General features: G+C 33.5%; 1 protein-coding gene across 6 annotated transcripts; it reads left to right on the plus strand.

The window, feature by feature from the left end:
- The first annotated feature begins 12,882 nt into the window (after positions 1-12,882).
- Positions 12,883-16,953, plus strand: LOC111401703 (teosinte glume architecture 1-like). Of its 6 annotated transcripts, none has more exons than XM_023029564.1 (5): positions 12,883-12,951; positions 13,074-13,120; positions 13,999-14,467; positions 15,722-15,858; positions 16,226-16,953. In XM_023029564.1, exons 3-5 carry the CDS (start codon positions 14,256-14,258, stop codon positions 16,843-16,845), a joined length of 969 nt encoding a protein of 322 aa, XP_022885332.1. In that variant the 5' UTR covers positions 12,883-12,951; positions 13,074-13,120; positions 13,999-14,255; the 3' UTR covers positions 16,846-16,953. The 6 variants fall into 6 exon arrangements, with proteins under 6 accessions (XP_022885332.1, XP_022885362.1, XP_022885337.1 ...); XM_023029594.1 differs by having other exon boundaries at positions 14,028-14,467; XM_023029569.1 differs by having other exon boundaries at positions 12,933-12,951; positions 13,085-13,120.
- The last annotated feature ends 2,856 nt before the right edge of the window (positions 16,954-19,809 follow it).

Raw genomic sequence — 19,809 nt, forward strand, 5'->3', positions numbered from 1 at the left:
CTGCATTACAAATTTACATCCTTCATGTGCTTCTGCGTGGTTGGTGTCTAACCCATCAGTTCCCTCTTTTAGGATCTTTATGAAATCTCAGATGGAGTCGGAGTGTCAAGCCTTGGCACCCCTGGGGTTTCAAACGGGGTTCATGCATCAGAAGATACGAACAACGAAATTCCCGGTTCTAATCTGTTTGGGAGAACGTTTTCTGGCATCAGTGCCTCTTTCCTTGCAAGAAACCGCAGTGTGAAGCAGTCTTTTAAGTAGCCCGGCCAGTCAGCAACATACTTAAGATGTACTTTTTATTTAAGGTTAGCTGCAGCTAGCTGAGCTTACCCCTCAGACACAGGCAGTGCCTGGTCATATTTGTGGTTGCTGAATTTTGTAGAGACGTTTATGTTATAAAATTGCTCTAGGATATATGTATTAGTTTGCGAGAAGTAATTTCTCATAAAATAGTACAGAAACAGAAAAATTCTCAATAAACTGCCCCCCCTCCCCCTCCGCCCCCCCTCTTTTTTCTCTCTCGTGCATATAGTGAATTACAAGCTACTTCGTTGGTTAAAGGTTGCACCTAGCGATGTTAGTTACTGTTTATTAAAAAAGGTAGCCGGTTGAGGTGTCGCAACATTGAAGACTGGATGAGATAATACTGGTTCTTGTTATTGATAGTCTTACTGGGTACAATTTTGCGCACCATGAAAAAGGGCTTCAAGTGTCTAAGAACCATCCATTTGTGCTTTGGAGTGATGCAGATTATCACTTAATTATCTGTTTACTTGCATGCCTGCCAGTTTAGGTCAAGGTCAATGAAGTAACGAGACCCTTTTATGTACGAACGGACCCCTACGCTTAACACTACTATACAGCAAAAAAAGTTGACATAATTCCTAAACATCTTTATCTTTTTCTGGTTCTGGATTGTGATAAATGAGCAACTTCAAATTTATTGAAAATTAATTCTTTACCTTACCAAACTTTTTTCATCAAATATACTACAATATATGTAGTATAAATTAAAAATGAAAAATATCCTCAATCCCATATTTAATATACTAAAAGCTGAAATTATGCCACCAGACACGCCTCATAAATCGCCCCCAATTCACGTCCTATTTCCCAAATCTCCAGCCTTTACCATTAAACCATTGAACTAAGAAATTTGTAAATCAAAACAAAAAGATCTTCAATACACTCCAAGAACTCTACAATTCATATCTCAATCTGTAATTCTACTATATTTTTCATCCAAAAAATCTTTGTTTCCAGATACACACACCGATTCTTTGCATTTTTCATTGGCCTCACGATCTATGTAAATCTACTGAAGATATACATGTAGAGAGTTAACGATTCCAATCTCTATAAACTTCATTATTTGCAATCTCTGCATCAAATGATATATTAAGGGGGTGTTTGATGGATATTTTTATGTAAAAATACATTTTAGAATAGTAAACTAATGTGAAATATGTTGTTGAGAAATAAGGAAATTTTTTTGATTTACGTGTAATATTATTTTAATAAAGAATGTGTGGTTGAAAAGAAGAGAGAAAAATGCATTTTGAAAAAAATGGTTACCAAACGAGGGCTAAAATCCTGTTTGAGAGATTGCACACCAGGCATCAAGATTATGACCTATTAGATGGAAACTCCAAAACGCATTTCAACTATAGGATTCGACAAGAACAAGATGTGGTTTTACACTGCACCGTCAATGGAGTCATTGGACATCAAGAATGAAAACCTGGAAACTCTTTCAAGACTAGGGATGACAATTTGAACCGTCAAAATCGAAAATCGCTGTTAATCGAACCAAATGGGGCGTAAAAATCGAACCGATAGTGCAATGGGACGGATATGATTTTTATTTAATGAACCGGTTCGTGGCTGTGCGGGTACGGTATTTACGCCATCTAACCAAAACTGAACCGATTACTCTCTAAAAAAAATAAAAAAAATTGAATTGATTATTGGGCTTTACACTACTTTTCTATCTAACCCAAAACAAAATCTCCCCATTACATCTACATGACTTAGTCGGCCAACCCACTTACCATTAGCCCATAATAATAGCATTAGTATGATAGTATATAAATGCAAACCATACTCTCCACAAACCACAAACTCACGCACGGCTCCTTTTATTGTTAATTTTTTTCTATTGTGTGTAGAAAATTCTACGTCTTCATCATACTCTAAAACTTGGGCAACGTTTAGCGAGAAGGAAGCTGACGAAGATGTACATTTTTTTATTTAAATCTTAGTTAAGACTATTCTAGAATAGGTAGTATCGTTGTATTCTCTATTTACATTTCTTATTTACTATATAGGAATCAACTTTGCGTGTTGATCTATACTAGTAAGACTTGTGGGGAAGCATGAATCAAGTAACTTCGATGCACAACAATCAAGAATGAAGGAAAAGTTTAGTATTGTTATATTTATAATATTGTTTCTTAAATTTGTATTTTACAATTAAAAATTTGGATAATGTTTGCATTTTTGTTTGGAATATTGTTTGATAATGTTTGTATTTTCGTTTGGAATATTGTATTTTTGTTTTCATTGACTTTTTTCATAAATTATTTTATATCAATTTGACGGATGAACCTATAAAAAATAATTTATTTTCGTGGTTATTAACAGAATCGAACCGTACCGAATCAAAATACGAACCGAACTGAACCGATTTACGTGATTATGGTATGGTCAAAAAATTGGTAGTGTGGTTATGGTTTGGCCGAACTGACTCATAACCGAACCGTTACCAACCCTATTCAAGACACATCACTTGTTCAATAAGCAATTTGATGGATGCAAGGGACAATGTTCATGGGTCGCCTGATTCTAACCATTCACATCCAGGAGATGCAACGATCCAAAAAAACTCCTCCTCCAAGAGGCATATAGAAGTGGTTGTTCTAAACCTTAGTTCCAATAAGAAATAAATTCTTAATCAACTTCCAACCAGAGGATTGATGTGATGGCACAAAACTTCAACGTGAACATCTCACGATCGCACTTGGCTGCCCAACTATTCTAGTGTGGGTACGAGAAGCAGATAGAAGGTTATGAGATGGACTTCGATATAAATTTGTTTTTGCTTATACGGACTGGGATTTTTTTAACTGTTAAGTGGGTACTAAATAGCAAGAGTCCAATGCTCTGAATTTGGTTAAAGCTTGTCAAATTTGGTTCTTGCTTATTAAAATGTGAAATGAGACTTGGAATTTGCTAATGTGTTACGTCTCATTTGATGCTATATGTTTCAAACCATTCATGTCTCATGTCAAACACAACCTACACACTACACACAGATGAATATATAGTTAAAATGTATTGGCATAACCCTGTTGACCTATGGTTGACTTCATTCTCAATGTTTTAATCATAACAAATAAGATTGATATTGTTTCTAACAATTTATTTTGAGTGATGATTGTTCAATGTTAAAATCTATCAAGCAACATATATTAGACTTGAAATGAAGATCAAATTGGAAGTTACTTATGCATTCAAGTCAAATCATTCGAGACGAGAGCTTAAAAGATAAACGCCAAGAAAAGTGAAGCATTGAAGATCAATGACAAAAAAGATAAAGATCAAAAGTTCAAGAGCCAAACATGGAAGAAACTTCGGAGGAAGATCTAAGACTTGATTTCTTAGGCAAAATGTAAAGGTATTAACACTTTGATATTTGATAATGAATGGTTAATCTTAAAATCTTTCTATGCATTAAAAACAATTTTTGTGCATTAAAAGTCATCCAATGCAATGTTTTGATCAAATATAAAAATGACTTTTAAAAGTAATATTTGGACTTAAAAAAATATTTTTATCATGAAAATTTAATTAAAAATATTTTCTAAAGGTCCAGGCACTTCAAAACTTTTAAATCGGAACAAATGGGGTCAAAACGTAAAAACACCGAGCTGTCGGGCGGTCAACCGCCCAGAGAGGCGGTCGATTGGACACCCTCTAACGGTCCAGAATTTGAACATTTTGACTTCTGATTTTTGCTGTACAAACAACTATATTGATTTTCCGGATAAGAGGCGGTCGACCGGACTAGTCTTCCGTTAATATAAATTTTTTTCTCATTTTTAAGCTCTATAAATATCCCCACTCTTTCCATTCTTAATGATTTTTCCAAGTAAATCAAAGTGAGATATTTTTATTTTAAGAATTCTTTGAACCTTCATTTGCATTCATTTCATTTGTTTCCTCATATAAAAAACTTTGATTGATTTAAACTCATTAATCATCATTCTCATCAAAGTTTTCCATCTTTCTTTGTGTTTAACTTATTTATTCATTCTTAAAAGAGTGGTATATTTTTTAAGAAGGTATTTGCACTTACATTGCATAAATATTTCTACTTTTTCATATTGAAAAACTTTGATTGTTGAATCAAATTTCTTGAATAATTTCTTTCATCAAAGTTTTTCATATCTCTTTGTGCTCAACTTATTTATATCAATTTTCAAATAGAGATATATTTTTGAAGAAGTTCTTTGCATTTATATTGTATAAACTTTTCAACTTCTTCATATTGAAAACTTTGATTGATTGAATCAAAATTGTAAAATTATCATATTCATCAAAGTTTCTCATTTCTCTTTTAGTACTTGATTTATTATAATAATTCATTAAAAGAGAGATATTTCTTGAGAAGATTATTTGAATTTACATTGCATTTAATTCTTCTTCATCTTCTCATTAAAATACTTTGATTGGTTGAACTTAATTTTTTTCATCAAAGTTTTCATTTAACACTTGAGTTATCATTTGTTACTATTCATTTAAGTGTTAGCCTCTCTTAATACTAAATTTGTTTTGCATTATTTATTAAGAGAGGATTTGATTGTAAAATCACTTTGATAAAGTGTGAGTCGTGTTGAAATCTCGGAAAGCTCAATATTGTGTAAGGATTGGTGTTCCTTGTTGTAAGTTACCGTGTGGGTCATATTGAGATCCCGTAAAGTTCAATAGTGTGGGTCATGTTGAGGTCTCAGAAAGCTCAACGTTGTAAAGGATCGGTGCTCCTTGTTTGTAAGTCACCAAAAGCTTTGTAGAAGGTTGGATTGCACCATAAGTCAATAAATATAGTGAAAAGGGCCTTGCTCGTATTGAAGAGCTTGATCGGGGGGACGTAGATCATTGTATTGGATCGAACCTCCATAACATATCGTTTGGCTTCTATTCCCTTTTACTTATAGTTTTTACATTTGTTTATCACTCAAATCCTTATATTGTTCTTTGCTTGTTATCGTGTTTGTGGCTATTTAATTAATTGATTCATTTACTTTTGTATTGGTTTAAATCTAGAATTTAATTTTCGAAAAAGTTTATATAACCAATTCACCTCCTCTTGGTTAGCTATCCTTGGGTTTTTAGACCCCAAACCAAGAATGTGTGTCAATAAAAAATACATACAATATGACGCAAGATATATAATACTCACAGACATGTCATCTAATGTAATGGGAAAGAAATAAATGGGGAAAAAATTAGAGTGAAAATAAGTACATTAAGGGTTATGCCATTGTAATGGTTATGTGTGCCAATTTTTCGTTAATGCTTTGCCACCAATAATTTAGACCCCCACAAATTAGATAACTTGTCTCTCCCATTTACAATATACACATGAAGCTCATGACTTTATCATCTTGGTCGGATTGCACACTTTGACGTTACATATTATGCAACGATACACCTAACTAATCGAATCATATAATTTGCCTTACACTAGAAGTTATGTGCTTCATACTCATTTTGGTGTCATGTAAACAATATTATCATTTTATGGATGGATGTTGAAGTATATGTTAATCTAAGTTAATTTGCGAAGTTTATGTTGCTGAGTGATATAAGTTTGGCGATATATGTTAAAGTTTGAATGTATTCTGTTTTGCAACTTGAATTGAAGTCTGCCTTCATTGGCACAGCAAATGTGGGATCTGAAGTAAGTGATGTCTGTTGTTGACTGCATTATGGCTAGTGCATCATTGTACTGTTTGTCTGGGTCGGGATAAGTGAAAGGTTAATGTTGAATTTGAACCAGCTCGTTCTGAGTTTTGATCGTGTGAAGGTGCCACTCCAAATGAACAAAAGACTAAATGCGGAGAAAGAACTCATACCATGCAACACTTTAATGGGGTTGAGGGTAATGCCATATGACAGGAGCAGGAAAAAATCTAATATTACTTGAAAGAAATATGTAACTCTGTTTCTATCTAACATTGGTGATCAAAAGTTTCCATCTGATGGTTCAATTGTTGTTTTTGCTTACACCAATAATGGATTGATAATCTTTATTGTATGACAATTTTTGAGTCCCTTGACAGTTGACACTACAAGTTTGAGACCACGAAAGAGTTATCCATCGAAATGATCAAGATTTACCTTTTGTCTTATCTTAAAAATATAATGTTTACCGAGAACATATTTCTCACAGAATCGATAAAAATATAAGAACAATTCAAGAAACACATTTGTACTGAAACCTATAGCAAGTGCACTTCATTCCCATCAAATCAACAATACGTTGCATGTTTTTGTCCGAATCTTTGTACAAGAAATCATTTGACGCCGATACCTAATAAATGAAAATTAATCTGGATATAGAGGTACTCAGATGAAAAGTAAAAAATAAGCTTGAACGATTGAATTAACTGTTATTTGTAGATATTTTATTTAATAAAATAATCTGATAAACCCATATTGTTAAACATACCAGCAATGCTAGAACTCCATATGCAAAATTGGGTTCTAAAGAGAAAAGTACTGTGTTTTAGAGAGAAAACTATAGATAAACAATGGCATTTACAACCCTTCGTATATATCAGTTGTGTTTCTTACACTAAGTTCTGTATCTAATGCCCATTCGTCGTCGAACCGGGCAACTTTACTGGCCTTCAAGTTCAACGCTACCCTGCATGAGCCGTGCTTTGGCATTTCCGACTTATGGATGGGTACTGACTATTGCCATAAATGGTATGGAGTGAGCTACGACTAGGAGACTCATTGAGTTGTCGACATCAACCTCCAGGGGAATCAGAGGACTAGTTTACAGAAAAAAGTGTTGTCATCTAAGTCTAACATAATGTAAAGCAAAATCTTGATAGACAAGAATTATGCAATTGACTCAAAGATTCGTAATACTATATGCAATGTATGGAATTAATTAATAAAAAACACTCAATTATTCAGATCATGTTAAGGAATCTAAAAATAAAAATTTAACATATCAACAATAGATGAAAGTTACTGGTATATTCATCAGTTAATACCCACCATATTTCATTATTAAGATCAAAAACATCATATACCATATGTGTGTATTGTATATCAAAAAATGGGTTTTGTGCAGTAATCGACACAGAATATATGATTGCATACCTGATAGAACAAAGAGGAAGATTCCTATCATGCACATGAAAACTAATAGAACGGAGAGCAGAATTTCAATTATTTGGGCACTGTATGTTATCCATGAACTTGAATTAATCTTTGTTTTTGCACACGCAATTAATGAAATTCTTAAAGTTTGCCATTTTAAAAGCAACGCAGTATTCTATGTTTTTGCGTAGAATTGTAGTATTTTATGAAATGTTTTTTCTATAATGGGAATATATGATTTTTCCCCATCTTGAATTTGTCGGTACCACAGGGCATAAAATGTTTTTAGTTTGATGCTACCAAGCCCTTTAAAAGTTGAACCCAAAATCAGTATGGGTTGGTCCATTAACCATGACGGGCCATGCTGGGTTGGATTTTCAATTGAGCGACCGACGAGGACTAGTTGAGTCGGCTCGATTTATTATGAAATTTGTACTCTTATTAGAAAATTCTACTTGTGAAGTGGTTTTTTTATTTCAGAAAAAAAAAATCAAGAATGTAATTAGTAAATCTAATAAGAATAAAGTTTTTAAGTTGTAGATTACAAACTGCTGGGTTTGGGTTGTCTCAGTCTAGCCCGCAACATTGGTAGATTTGCAAGTTAGCTCAATCCACATTTTGAAGAAGCTTCGAGCCAGGCTAGGATCATATGAGTTAGTCCAAATCAGCTCATCCATCTTGACACCCCTTTTAGCATGCATAGCTCAAAACGGCATGGGCCACGATGGACTCGGGCCTGTATAACCCGACTACTATATTCCAACCTAAAATCTTCATCCTTCGTGATTTTGGGTCATGACATTTTTTGAAATTATGAACTTATAAGCCCTTGTTTGAGCTACATTATATTTATAAGAATGTATTTTTGAATAGTGTATTGATGAAAAATGTATGGTTAAAAAATAAAGAAAAATTTTAGATTTGCGTGTAATATAATTTTATTGAAGAACGTGTGATTAAAATGATATCAAATTACTGTTTAAAAATGTATTATTTTTAAAAAAACGTGGCTCAAACATAATAGTCAATTAGTGAAGATGGGCAGCTAAGATAAAACAGTTGAGTGTCCTTTCCTGGGCAGTAAATTTTCCGCTGTCAGACTATGGATAATGTCTCCTCCCTTCAGGCAAAAATTGGTTCATTTGATAGTGAGGTACAATCATTTATTGCATCATGTGGCTCATAGTCCTCCACGAAATTAGTATCTTAATTGTTTGCTATCAGCTAATGGTTGCCGACGATTCTATTGAAAGTGACTGTTTAGAACAGTTTTTGAGAATGCCAAATAATACTTCTCTTATGGGAGACAAGTTTTTGTCGTTTATTTATGATGTCGACTAAATTATTTTGTGATCATTTAAAGGGTGTTTCGTACGTTGAATTGATGAATAAGATAACTTTTTCTCGTCCAATCTTATAACATCACGACAAGTCTTAAATTTTATTGAACGTCTTTCTGTGATAATCGTGTCAAGTTACGTACCAAATATCAACATAAAGTAAAATTCAAATAGTGATTCTCTAATGCTTGGGCTAAAATTTGATTTTAATGGATAATACTCGTTTGTTAAACTTAAATCATCAAAAGTTATTGTCTTCATCATTGATTGAATTGATCAAGAATTCATGATGTGGTTGACATGACAAATTCTTCCGCTCAGATGTAATGTTGTTTAAACACTTTTATTGCTAATTGATGTATGATTGAACGTGTCATTTCTCAATATTAATCACGAGTCGAGTTTTGTAAAATTTCACCTATTAAATATTGATGTCGAGACAACTTTGGGCTAAATGAGGAAGAGTTTTTATATGTTTTGTATTTATTTACATATGAGTTGGAGTTGCAAGAAAACAACTTTATGCTCAATTCTATTTATAAAGTATTTATTTATTTTATGAAAGTATTAATCGAAATAAAATAAGTAACATAATATAAATTATACCACCTTTTTTGTCAAAAACATTTATACCACTTTTAATGGTTCTACAAGAAGATTCGATTAGAATATCCTTTGGTGGGTGAAATCATGAAATTATCTCTCTTCAATGATGAACTTTGAATGACCTTTTTGTTTTATTTTGAAATTAATTATTTTTCCCTTTTATTTTCTTTAATGTTCTACTTTTCCCCTTTAAGAATGATGGTGAATACATTTATTGTAGAAAATTACGAGAATTATATTTTAGAATTTTCGGATGAAACTTTTAAAACTATAATTTGACACATTTGTGGAAACAATAACTTTGAAGAATTTGTTGTATTTAAGTAGCAATTATACTCGAAATTAAAAAAAGAAAAAAAGAAAAAGTAATGGGTCAAATTATTTTTTGTTATTGCAAAATGTTATGTTTAGTCTTTAGATGTCTAATTTTACTTGACAAGCAGATTAATAATGAGGGTTAGGTCATGACTCCGCTCCTTATATTAAGCTATATTTTAAGTCAGACAATATGTCAGATTATAATTTCGATTAATCATATAAGTAATTTAACTCGAACGATGGACTTAGATGGAGATTAAAATATTACAATATATTATCTTTGAGTAACGAGAGAATTTAAAAACCACATGAAACTTGAAAACACATAATTGTGTTTTTCACGTGTTTTAATATTCTATTTAGAACAATGTTTAAGGAATTGCAGTTGTCTCAAAAACTTTATTTACAAATGGTACAATTCTCTAGGTTTTTTTTTTTAATTTTTATTTCTTCAATAAGCATCGAACAACTTATAAGCATACACATGAGCCATATTTTGTGGGAGAAATCTGTTAAAATATCAACTTATATTCCATTAAGTACAACTTGTAAGCAAGAATCATTTACTAATAAGAATATATGCCCTCGAGCATAGTTTAGTGGTGCAAAGGATAGGAGTGACGTTATCTCACGCCTTGCTGGCAGTCGTAGTGTGGAGGTTCGACTCCTGAAACATGGAGTTGGACTCTTTGTAGGCGCAGTGTACATGCAGCTCTTGTTCCTTGATCTATTGGAGCACATCCTACAATTTACCTCCCTCACAAAGTTTTAGAGACTGGACCGTGGGGGCCTTCAATATTGGGGTTCAATCCCCTTTTTTTTATTTTTTTTTTATTTTAAGAATATATAGTTCTGACTTATAGTCGTTGGTTTGTCTGATTAGCTTTGGGGCCCAATAACATGTTTCACAAAAAAAAAAAAATAATAAAAAAGAAAAAAAAGGGTCCATCATTAATTAATCAACAGCCGAAAGGATCAATCATGCAATGAGGGCCCCACTAAAAAAAACATATTTAGATTTTTAAGGAAAAATTAGATTTAAGCTCCCTAACCTTTTAATCAGTGTGTATTTAATTCCTAACCTATTTAGATATGAAAATAAATGTCAATGTAGATATTGAAATCGTCAAACAACTTAATTTTCAACTCTAGCTTATGTTAAAGTAGATTGCAATTTTCAGTTTTACCTTAATGATATCTATTACGTAGGGATCCGAATTTATAAATTTATATAGATGAGGACCCAAATCACACTACCTGAAAGGATGGGAAGCACATCCTAATTTTTCCATTTGTGAAGGCTGGCTTGTACTAGTAGTGTTTGATGTGGATTATCAATCCTAATATCAGTCTATGACTGATGAAAGATTTGATTACATATCTCCTTCTTTTAAAAGATAGTTGCTTAGACTTACATCGATTGGTATGAGAGGTAGAGTTATGCATGAAATATCATTTCAATATATATATTCCTCCAAAATTTTAATCATCAACGTAAAAGAATAATTTCATGGATATTTGGAATGCTATACTGAACAAAACTAGATAGTGACGTTTTAAGTTATCTCATTTAATACATATAACAAATATGTTATAAAAAGCATAAACAAACATTATTCACACTCCTTACACCTCGTCTTAAGTTAGGATCAAATTGATTATTACATAATATTTTGTCAAATTTTAAGACAAGGATGGAGACGAGAGAGAGAGAATGCGACTTGTGATGCAGTCATTTGTACTTTTTCTATCTTTTTATCTCACAAAATATTGATAGCTGCAAACACTGTCCCTTTCTTTGCCACTCGTTTATGGGACATCTTTTCCTTTTCTTAACCTAATTCTTTCACATTATTTTAATAACTTGTTACAAGGCCAATTGCCTCAAAAGGAAAGGTGAGTTAACTAGTGTAAGTGTGAGAAAATCCTTTCTGCTAATATATATAATAATATTGTGCTTACAATAGAGAATTTCTTACCCACACCCCTGAACATTTCAATTTGTTCCACTCGAGTCTCCATTTATTTTTTGATCACATTTAAACCCCCAAATTGTCTTTATCAGTCCACCGTACACGTCAAGAAAAATAGATGGAAAAAATTGTTCAATTTTCCATCGAGTAGTCACTCCAAGGATGGAGATCTGGTGCAAAATCAATTGGTGCCGGAGCTGCTACAATTGCTTCAGCGGGAGCTGTTGTCGGTATTGGAAACGTCCTTAGTTCCTCGATTCATTCCGTACACCTATACACCCTTTTCAAAATAGGTCACGTGCCTTTCGACGATTTATGTCAATTTGTTCTTTATTATGATTTGGGGACCTTAACGCAACAAAAAATTGAATGGGTATTGAAGTGAGTAAAGTAGTAATGTATGGGGATTGTGAATGGAAAATCTTCCTATCTATTGTTTGAGCCCCATTTTATTTTAAGAATGCATTTTTAAAGAAGAAAGAGAAAATTGTATTTTAAAAATAATGGAGATCAAACAAGGGCTACATACATGTTGATGCTTTATATATGTTTGTATGTATAATTCTTGTTCATCTGTACATATACTCTACCAGTCTACCCTTCACTTTTTTTCCCCAGCACCAACCCACCCCAACAAATATACCCATTTAAATAAAATTGATCTCCTCCCTTCCACAATGGACAAGATAACAATCGTCTACCGTTGATGTGGCACAATCAATTGTATTTTTTGACTTTCCAAAAATATAAGAAAAAAGTTTAAACGGCTGACATGATCACGTCAATTGATGGGCATTATAAGTCCACCCTAATGTGAAGGAGATCATTTCTACACATATACATACATGACACGTGTATACAATGTCCATTATTGGTTCCGTTTGAGATTTATGCATATGTATATGTTCTTGACACGTGTATACAATATCCATTATTGATTCTGTTTGAGATTTATGCATAGAATTAAGTCACTCGAGCCATATCGATGATCACGGGATGACCGCACCTTCACATGGAACGAGTGAATCTTGTGTGAATTAAAAAATTTCGACCCTCATGTGTGTGTGCAACCACCATCGAGGTCACTCCAGCGGTTCGTGTTGCTCAATTTTAATGCATGTGTATGTTCTTGTTCATCATTTTTCATGCTCTCTCTCTCACGCACACGCACACGCACACGCACACGCACACGCACACGCACACTCTTATCTATCTTTTTGCAAGTTGCCACTTTAGTGGGACATCTATAATAGAGTCGTTGTCAGAGAATCAATGGCTGAGAAGACTAAGTCAGTCATCTTCTTTTTCACCTGTCTGTAAGTCTTTTTCTCTCTCTTCAATTTAATACTCTTTTTACGTGTTATGTTTCTCTACTTAGCTTCAATCCTTTTCTTATTTCTTCCACTGTTATGCATATCATCTCATTGGGTATTTTTAGACTCGGCATAGGAGAACTTTCAGCAGACTTTGAGCTTCATTTCTGAGGTACTATAACTCTCTTTCTCTCTCTCCCACACATAAAAACACATACTAGTCTTCATCAAGTTTCAGTCTTTTTCTTTAAATGTTCGCCCAAAACCCCACCAGAAAAGGAATGTTTAAACTGTTTCACATCATTCATATCTTTTTAGAAAAAAATAAAAAAAATAAAAATTGTACGGTATCAGCAAATTGCAGATGAGCCCTTTTTCTAGTTTTCCGTTCCCTTCTGCATAATTTTTACCTTCTTGAAATGAGGTTCTCTGGGTTTTGTTTACATGATAATGTAACAAATACAGAATTTTCTCCTGCTGCATTGATCTGAAATTAAAGCTTCCAATGCGGCCCTTGTGGGTTGGTGTGGGGTTGTTGGGGGTTGGGATGGTGAAAGTACTACCATTTTTTAACTATTGCTCCGAAAGACCTGTTTAATCTGTCTGTCTTACCTAAAAAGTTGGAAAAATTACCCTGTTCAAAAAGAAGACCGCTCAGTCATCAATTTTGTTACTTGAACACGGATAATTCCCAAAAAGAATACAAAAATCTGCTTCTAAATTGGGGAAAATTTAATTCCTTAAGACTAGACTATGTCTTGAAGTTGTATTAGCATGGAAATCAGTAATTCTGAATGTTGAATTATATTGTATCCCCTTTTTGATATACTGATATTTGTATATTTTAATTTTGAATGTTAATATACCGATAAGAATTGTTCTCTTCTGAATATGTCCTATGTATTTACTTGAAATTATTGGAGTGGTAAATCAAAATCTTTTAGCCTTTAGGATTAGCATTAGCCTGCAATTGTGCGTTTCTTTTCTGCCTTATCTTGTAATTTGGATTAATCAAATCTTAATCTTTGTTTATGATTTTTTACTATTCAGATCAGACATACTTGATGTTTAACTGGCAGGACGAGTACGGTAAGGACGTTATTGAAGATCAATGGCGTATTGATTTAGGAAGAGCTTGATTGAGAGTAAACGGAGTGTGTGAACTATTTCGGAGCGAAAAACTGTTACCCTGTTTTCAAGTTTCAGCACTGTGAGTAGCTGATCAGCACCTCGAATATTGGGGGTTAAATCATATTGGGATTGAGGTTTTGGAAGTTAAAGGATTTGTAATCTTCTAAGACTTCTCAATGGATTCGTCAGCATTTTCTGGATCATCGAAAAGGGCCAAGGCTCCTGGGAATGTTACCCAAATTGCTCAGTGCTTGGTTGATGGGTGTGTTGCTGACTTAAGCCTTTGCCGAGAGTATCACCGACGCCATAAAGTCTGTGAGATACACTCAAAAACTGCAAAAGTCACCATAGGGGGTCGAGAGCAGCGATTTTGTCAACAGTGCAGTAGGTAAAGTTGATAAATTTTCTTGTTCACTTATGACTCGGTCTATATCATATCGGTTGTTTTATAGGTTTATCCAAAGATAACTAATGGAGAACATATTGTGTTAGTTCTTTTCGGTCATCTGATCCTTGAGATTTTGTTCCATTGATGCATTAATCCTCTTAGGCCCCTGTGACATTTGCAGCTTATTGATTACAAATGGATTTATTAGAAATTTGTTTTTATAAGTCATATAGATTAATATAACATGCAGCAGGTAAAATGCTTTCAAAACTGATATATGTTTTCTATGATTATCATAGACACAAGTATTAAGTGAACCATATTTAGGCTTAGTATATGTATGGACTACTCAATATACACGTGAATAATGTTTTTCACCAATTTTATTCACAAAGTGAACCATATTTAGGCTCCATGAATCTAACAATGTTGTTAAATGCTCTATTATTCTATAATTTCTAGAAAAGGGTGTTCAACCTACCCAAATTGTCCAGGATATTTTAAAGAAGGCAAGGCAGAAGTTTTTAATATTTTGGAGATAAATACCAATCGTAAGGTCTGAGGTGACCTAAAAAGCACTGGATCATATTATTATTAACGTCATAAGCCAACTTAGCTATTGAGTATTTACTTGGAACCGAAGTTTTTGCAATGCGTAGTTGCAATTTCAAAAAAAGATTCAAATTCTTATCTCAATTATAGTGTCTTTGGTTGTTTATAGGCTTCTTCTTGTTCTAATGACATCTTTCTAATATGCTTTTGGAATTCATAGATGGTTTTTGAAATTTATATATTTACATGAAACCGTTTTCTTACGCACACTTTCTTTGAGCCCAGGTTTTAATTCACGACTCTTCCCAAAACTTGAGTTGTCAGCCTTATTCTCAAATTACCATCAATTTTTGAGTGCCACTATTTAGTTATTTCTTGACCAACTTTATTATATTTGACTGTATTAAATCGTGTTGAGTTTCCCCAATTTTTGTGCTACAAATTCAATTTCCATCACTTTTCATACAAAACTCATCCCTTTCCGACTGTATCTGTAAATTTTCTTGGCGATTCTCCCTCAATTTCATTGCAATGGACAAGTTCAAATTCATCCCTTTCTGATTGTAGTCGACTAACGTGGATGGAGCTTTTGGAGTTATTGAAGTACCTCTACGTAGCTTGCTAAGCTGGTGTTGATCCTGGATTCAGTTTAGATTTGAAGTACCTCATTGCATGTAAATTTTATTTTTATTACTTTTGTAGGTTTCATTCCTTGATAGAGTTTGATGAAGGAAAGAGAAGCTGCAGGAAACGTCTTGATGGCCACAACAGACGCCGGAGGAAGCCTCAGCCTGACACACTGTGCAGAAGTTCTGGATTGATGTTTCCCGGCCAGCAAGGTTAGAATTAACCTTCAAAATGTATGATGTTTTATAAAGTGACTTAATAGCATTTGTTCGTTTGCATGTTTGCATATCATATTTCTACTTGAACAAACTTGAAATGACTCACTTCTATTGAATTGACTTGCTTAAAGCATATTGGCTGAGTTCGAAAAGAAGCAAAAAAAAAAAGTTTCGATGACTTACTTTTTTATTAGTGTTTAAATTTTTTTTAGAATAATAATAATAAGTTGCTTGCTTATGTTGGTGTCTAAATAAAAAATTACTTTTATTTGAAACTTATTTATTTACTGTAAGTAACTTTTTAAGCTTACCTAAACATGATAGCATTTGTTTGTTTGGGTGAACCGTCGTGTTGCTGCAGGTACACGAGTTCTCTCATTTAGTAGCCCAGAAATACAACCGAATCCCGTTCCAAGTTCATCTTGGGCCAGGGTTGTGAAAACTGAGACTAATATGGTTCTAAACAACAATCTGAATTACATCGAGAGACAAAATACATACCCTGGAGGTTCAGCACACAGCTTTAAAGGAATAAATCAACTTCAATTCTTGCAAAGCACTCCCCAAAGTATCCAAGAAAATTCCATCTGTCAACTTCTTCTTGATCCGAATGCTGCATCAGGAAGTAATAATGCCTGCAGCCAAAATATTTATTCTGATGGGTTAAATCAGGTCGTTGACTCTGATCGTGCTCTCTCTCTTCTGTCATCGGCCCCTGCTGTATCTCGGGAATTCGGTTTTGACCATATGGTGCAGCCTGACCAAGTCCTCCCCAATGCACAGTCCCTTCACAACATGCAGTATATCAGTCTAGGCCAGTACTCGTATCCTCGAGAAGTTGAAAGCAAGTCAGTAGGGTTTGATATGGATTCCCGTGGTAGCAAAAACTCCACCCTCAATTTTCAGGGGATATTTATGAATGAGCCCGACGGATCGTCTACTAGTGGATCCCACCAAACGCGGACATTCACGTGGGAGTAAATTTAGCTTAATTCTATTGACTTATTATTGTCAAATATACTTTGTTTCTATTCTGTTTTTCTTTGCTAAACACATGATATTGAATTCTTGTGGCAGAAAATGCCTTTTTAAGGAATTTCCCTTGTGTGCTCCTCTTTCTGTACTATGTGAGCAGTGAGCCTATATGTGTTGTACTGTGTAATCTTGCCTGTGGTCTCTGCCCTGATTCTTGTTCAGATGGTCACGGCCACGGCCACGGCCACGGACGCACGTAGACAATTTTGTGCCGTACTTTGCCCCAACACAATCCCGTAATGGACCACAAACGTGGCACGGTCTAGTAGTCGGGGAAGACCCTGCTATTTCAACTAGTGCTGTGAAGATGCCAGCCCCTTATTAGAAGGTATCTTGTTATGGATGTTAAGATTTGGGGATTTATCTTAAAAATGTCAATTTTATTGAGAGTAGTAGTTCAAAATTTTAAAGTTGGTCTATATTTTCATTATCTCTTAACATGTCTTCGTAAGATAGTGACTCATTTGAACAGACTAATCTTAAAATTCGTGTGCTCATTTATCGAGTTTTAATTGGATCGAAACGCTCGTTGAAACTCAATGAGCTTTGATACCATGTTTGGGCTTGGAGTTCCATCTTAAAAACCTTTTTAAATGGAGTCATCCAAAATCTTATGAGTTGGTCTATATTTGCATCGTTATTGGATGTGAGATTTTTATCTCTTAACATGTTTTCATAAGATGGTAGCTCTTTTTTTGGAGGACGTATGCTCATTTTTTGAGTCTTAATCTGGTCGAATCGTTCGTTAGAACTTAATGGGTTCTGATATCATGTCAAGACTTGAGTTTCATCTTAAAAGGTCAATTTTATTAAGAGAAGTAGCATAAAATCTTATAAGTTGGTCTATATTTTTATCTTTATTCGATCCCTTAACAATGTAGACACATAAATTCCACCATTGCAAAGCAAATCTGTTGTTGGGGCTGCAATGGTTGCATTTACATACTCAACTAAGGAGGTGGTGACTATTAAGAAATGAGTATCCATTTTAAAAGTCAATCCTATCAAGAGTAGTTATATGTTAGTTTATATTATTCATCTTTACTTAATGTGAGAATTTATCTTTTAATATGTCCGCATAAGATTGTTGGAGCATATAAATCTTGAAATTTGTGTGCTCGTCTTAATTTTAATCAGATTGAATTGCTTTTTGAAATTTAAGAAACTCTAATATCATATTAAGATTTGAGAATATCTTAAACGACAACGGGAGTAATTCAAGTTCTTATATTTTCATCTATCCTTCAATGTCGACGAAATTGTTGACACAAAAGTTGCAAGATATATTTTTTTTTGGGTGTCAAGCAATGGCTTAAAAGTCAAAAAACGAATTTTTGTGAATGAAAATGTTGACAGGTGGATCAATGGTTACATTAAGCAGGGCTGATTGAGAAAAATGTAGGGTATGGGCAAAATTTATCTTAGTGGATTGGATTAGATCAGGTCTAAACCCATTTGTCCACATTTTGAACATCAATACAAATGGGCCAGGCCCAATCAACTTAAAACTTTTGATTGGGCCTACTAATCTAATAAGAGAAGAGAGTTTGATGGACTACTGTTAGTAATGGGCTTGATGTATTGTCAGACCTAACAAAGTAGATGGCCCATTTCTCTCATTGGATCGAATAAGATCGGGTCAAAACCAAATTGATCCACCTTTTCATCCTAAGGGACAGATTTTTAATCCATAATTATGGTGTTTGTGAACTTCTTTCCGCATCTCTATTGTTAAGAAACAATATTATTTCGAATGTCATTATATTAATTTCGTCGCGATAATTTTGCGCTTTATGCAATTTGGAAAATGACACTATTGATGCATCAATGGTTATGTGATTGTGGTCCTCATAAATTAAGTGCATTTTTAGTACACATCATTAGATCGTATCTTATTCTTATTTTTTAATAATATGTGGTATCGTTTAATCTACTTATCAAATGTGTCTTGATTACTTCACAATTCTTACTCGGTAACTTGGAATAGCTCGAACATGGGTCGTTAATAGTTTCTAAATATATATAGGACATTAAATTGTAGCTCCTTAATTTATCATAAAAACAAAATTTTAAAATCGAATTAAAATTCAGTACTATCATTTCTATATGTTACGAAGTTAAACAAGGGTCATGCTAAACTTTGCTAGTCTTAAATGTAAACTATGATAATTGAAAAGATGATACTAACGATAAAATAAAATAATTTACACTTATGTTGCTTGAACGGGGTTTGGGGATAGGCTTTTGACAGGTGCTATGCTGGTAGCACTTGTGTGGCTCTTATTTTTTCCCAAACTGTCTAATGAAATATTGACACGTGTCTTCCTAATTTTAAATCTTGTCACTCATAACAATCTCAATAATTTATAATTAAATTAGGGTTCTCTAATTTTGACAACGCAGCACTTGTGTGGCCCCTTTTATTTTATTTTTTTTTCTTTTTCTTTTTCTTTTTCGTCCTCTCCAAACTATCCAATAAAATATTGACAAGTGTATTTTTAAATTTTAAATCTGATCACTCTTAGCAATCTCAATAATTTATAATTAAATTAGGGTTCTCTAATTTTGACAACGCAGCACTTGTGTGGCCCCTTTTATTTTATTTTTTTTTCTTTTTCTTTTTCTTTTTCGTCCTCTCCAAACTATCCAATAAAATATTGACAAGTGTATTTTTAAATTTTAAATCTGATCACTCATAGCAATCTCAATAATTTATAATTAAATTAGGGTTCTCTAAATTTGCGCCGTCCAATGTGCTTGACTAACAAGAAAGTCAATTAAGAGCTATGAGATGTAACAATGCATCGACATCACGTTGCTTTCAGGCCAGCTCAGTTGGGAGCTAATGAAATGACAAGGTAATATTCTTCAACAGTTATTATTAATTATTTAATTTAGACATTAAATGCC

The sequence above is a fragment of the Olea europaea genome, chromosome 1 (assembly GCF_002742605.1).
Source record: "Olea europaea var. sylvestris chromosome 1, O_europaea_v1, whole genome shotgun sequence".
Taxonomy (NCBI): domain Eukaryota; kingdom Viridiplantae; phylum Streptophyta; class Magnoliopsida; order Lamiales; family Oleaceae; genus Olea; species Olea europaea.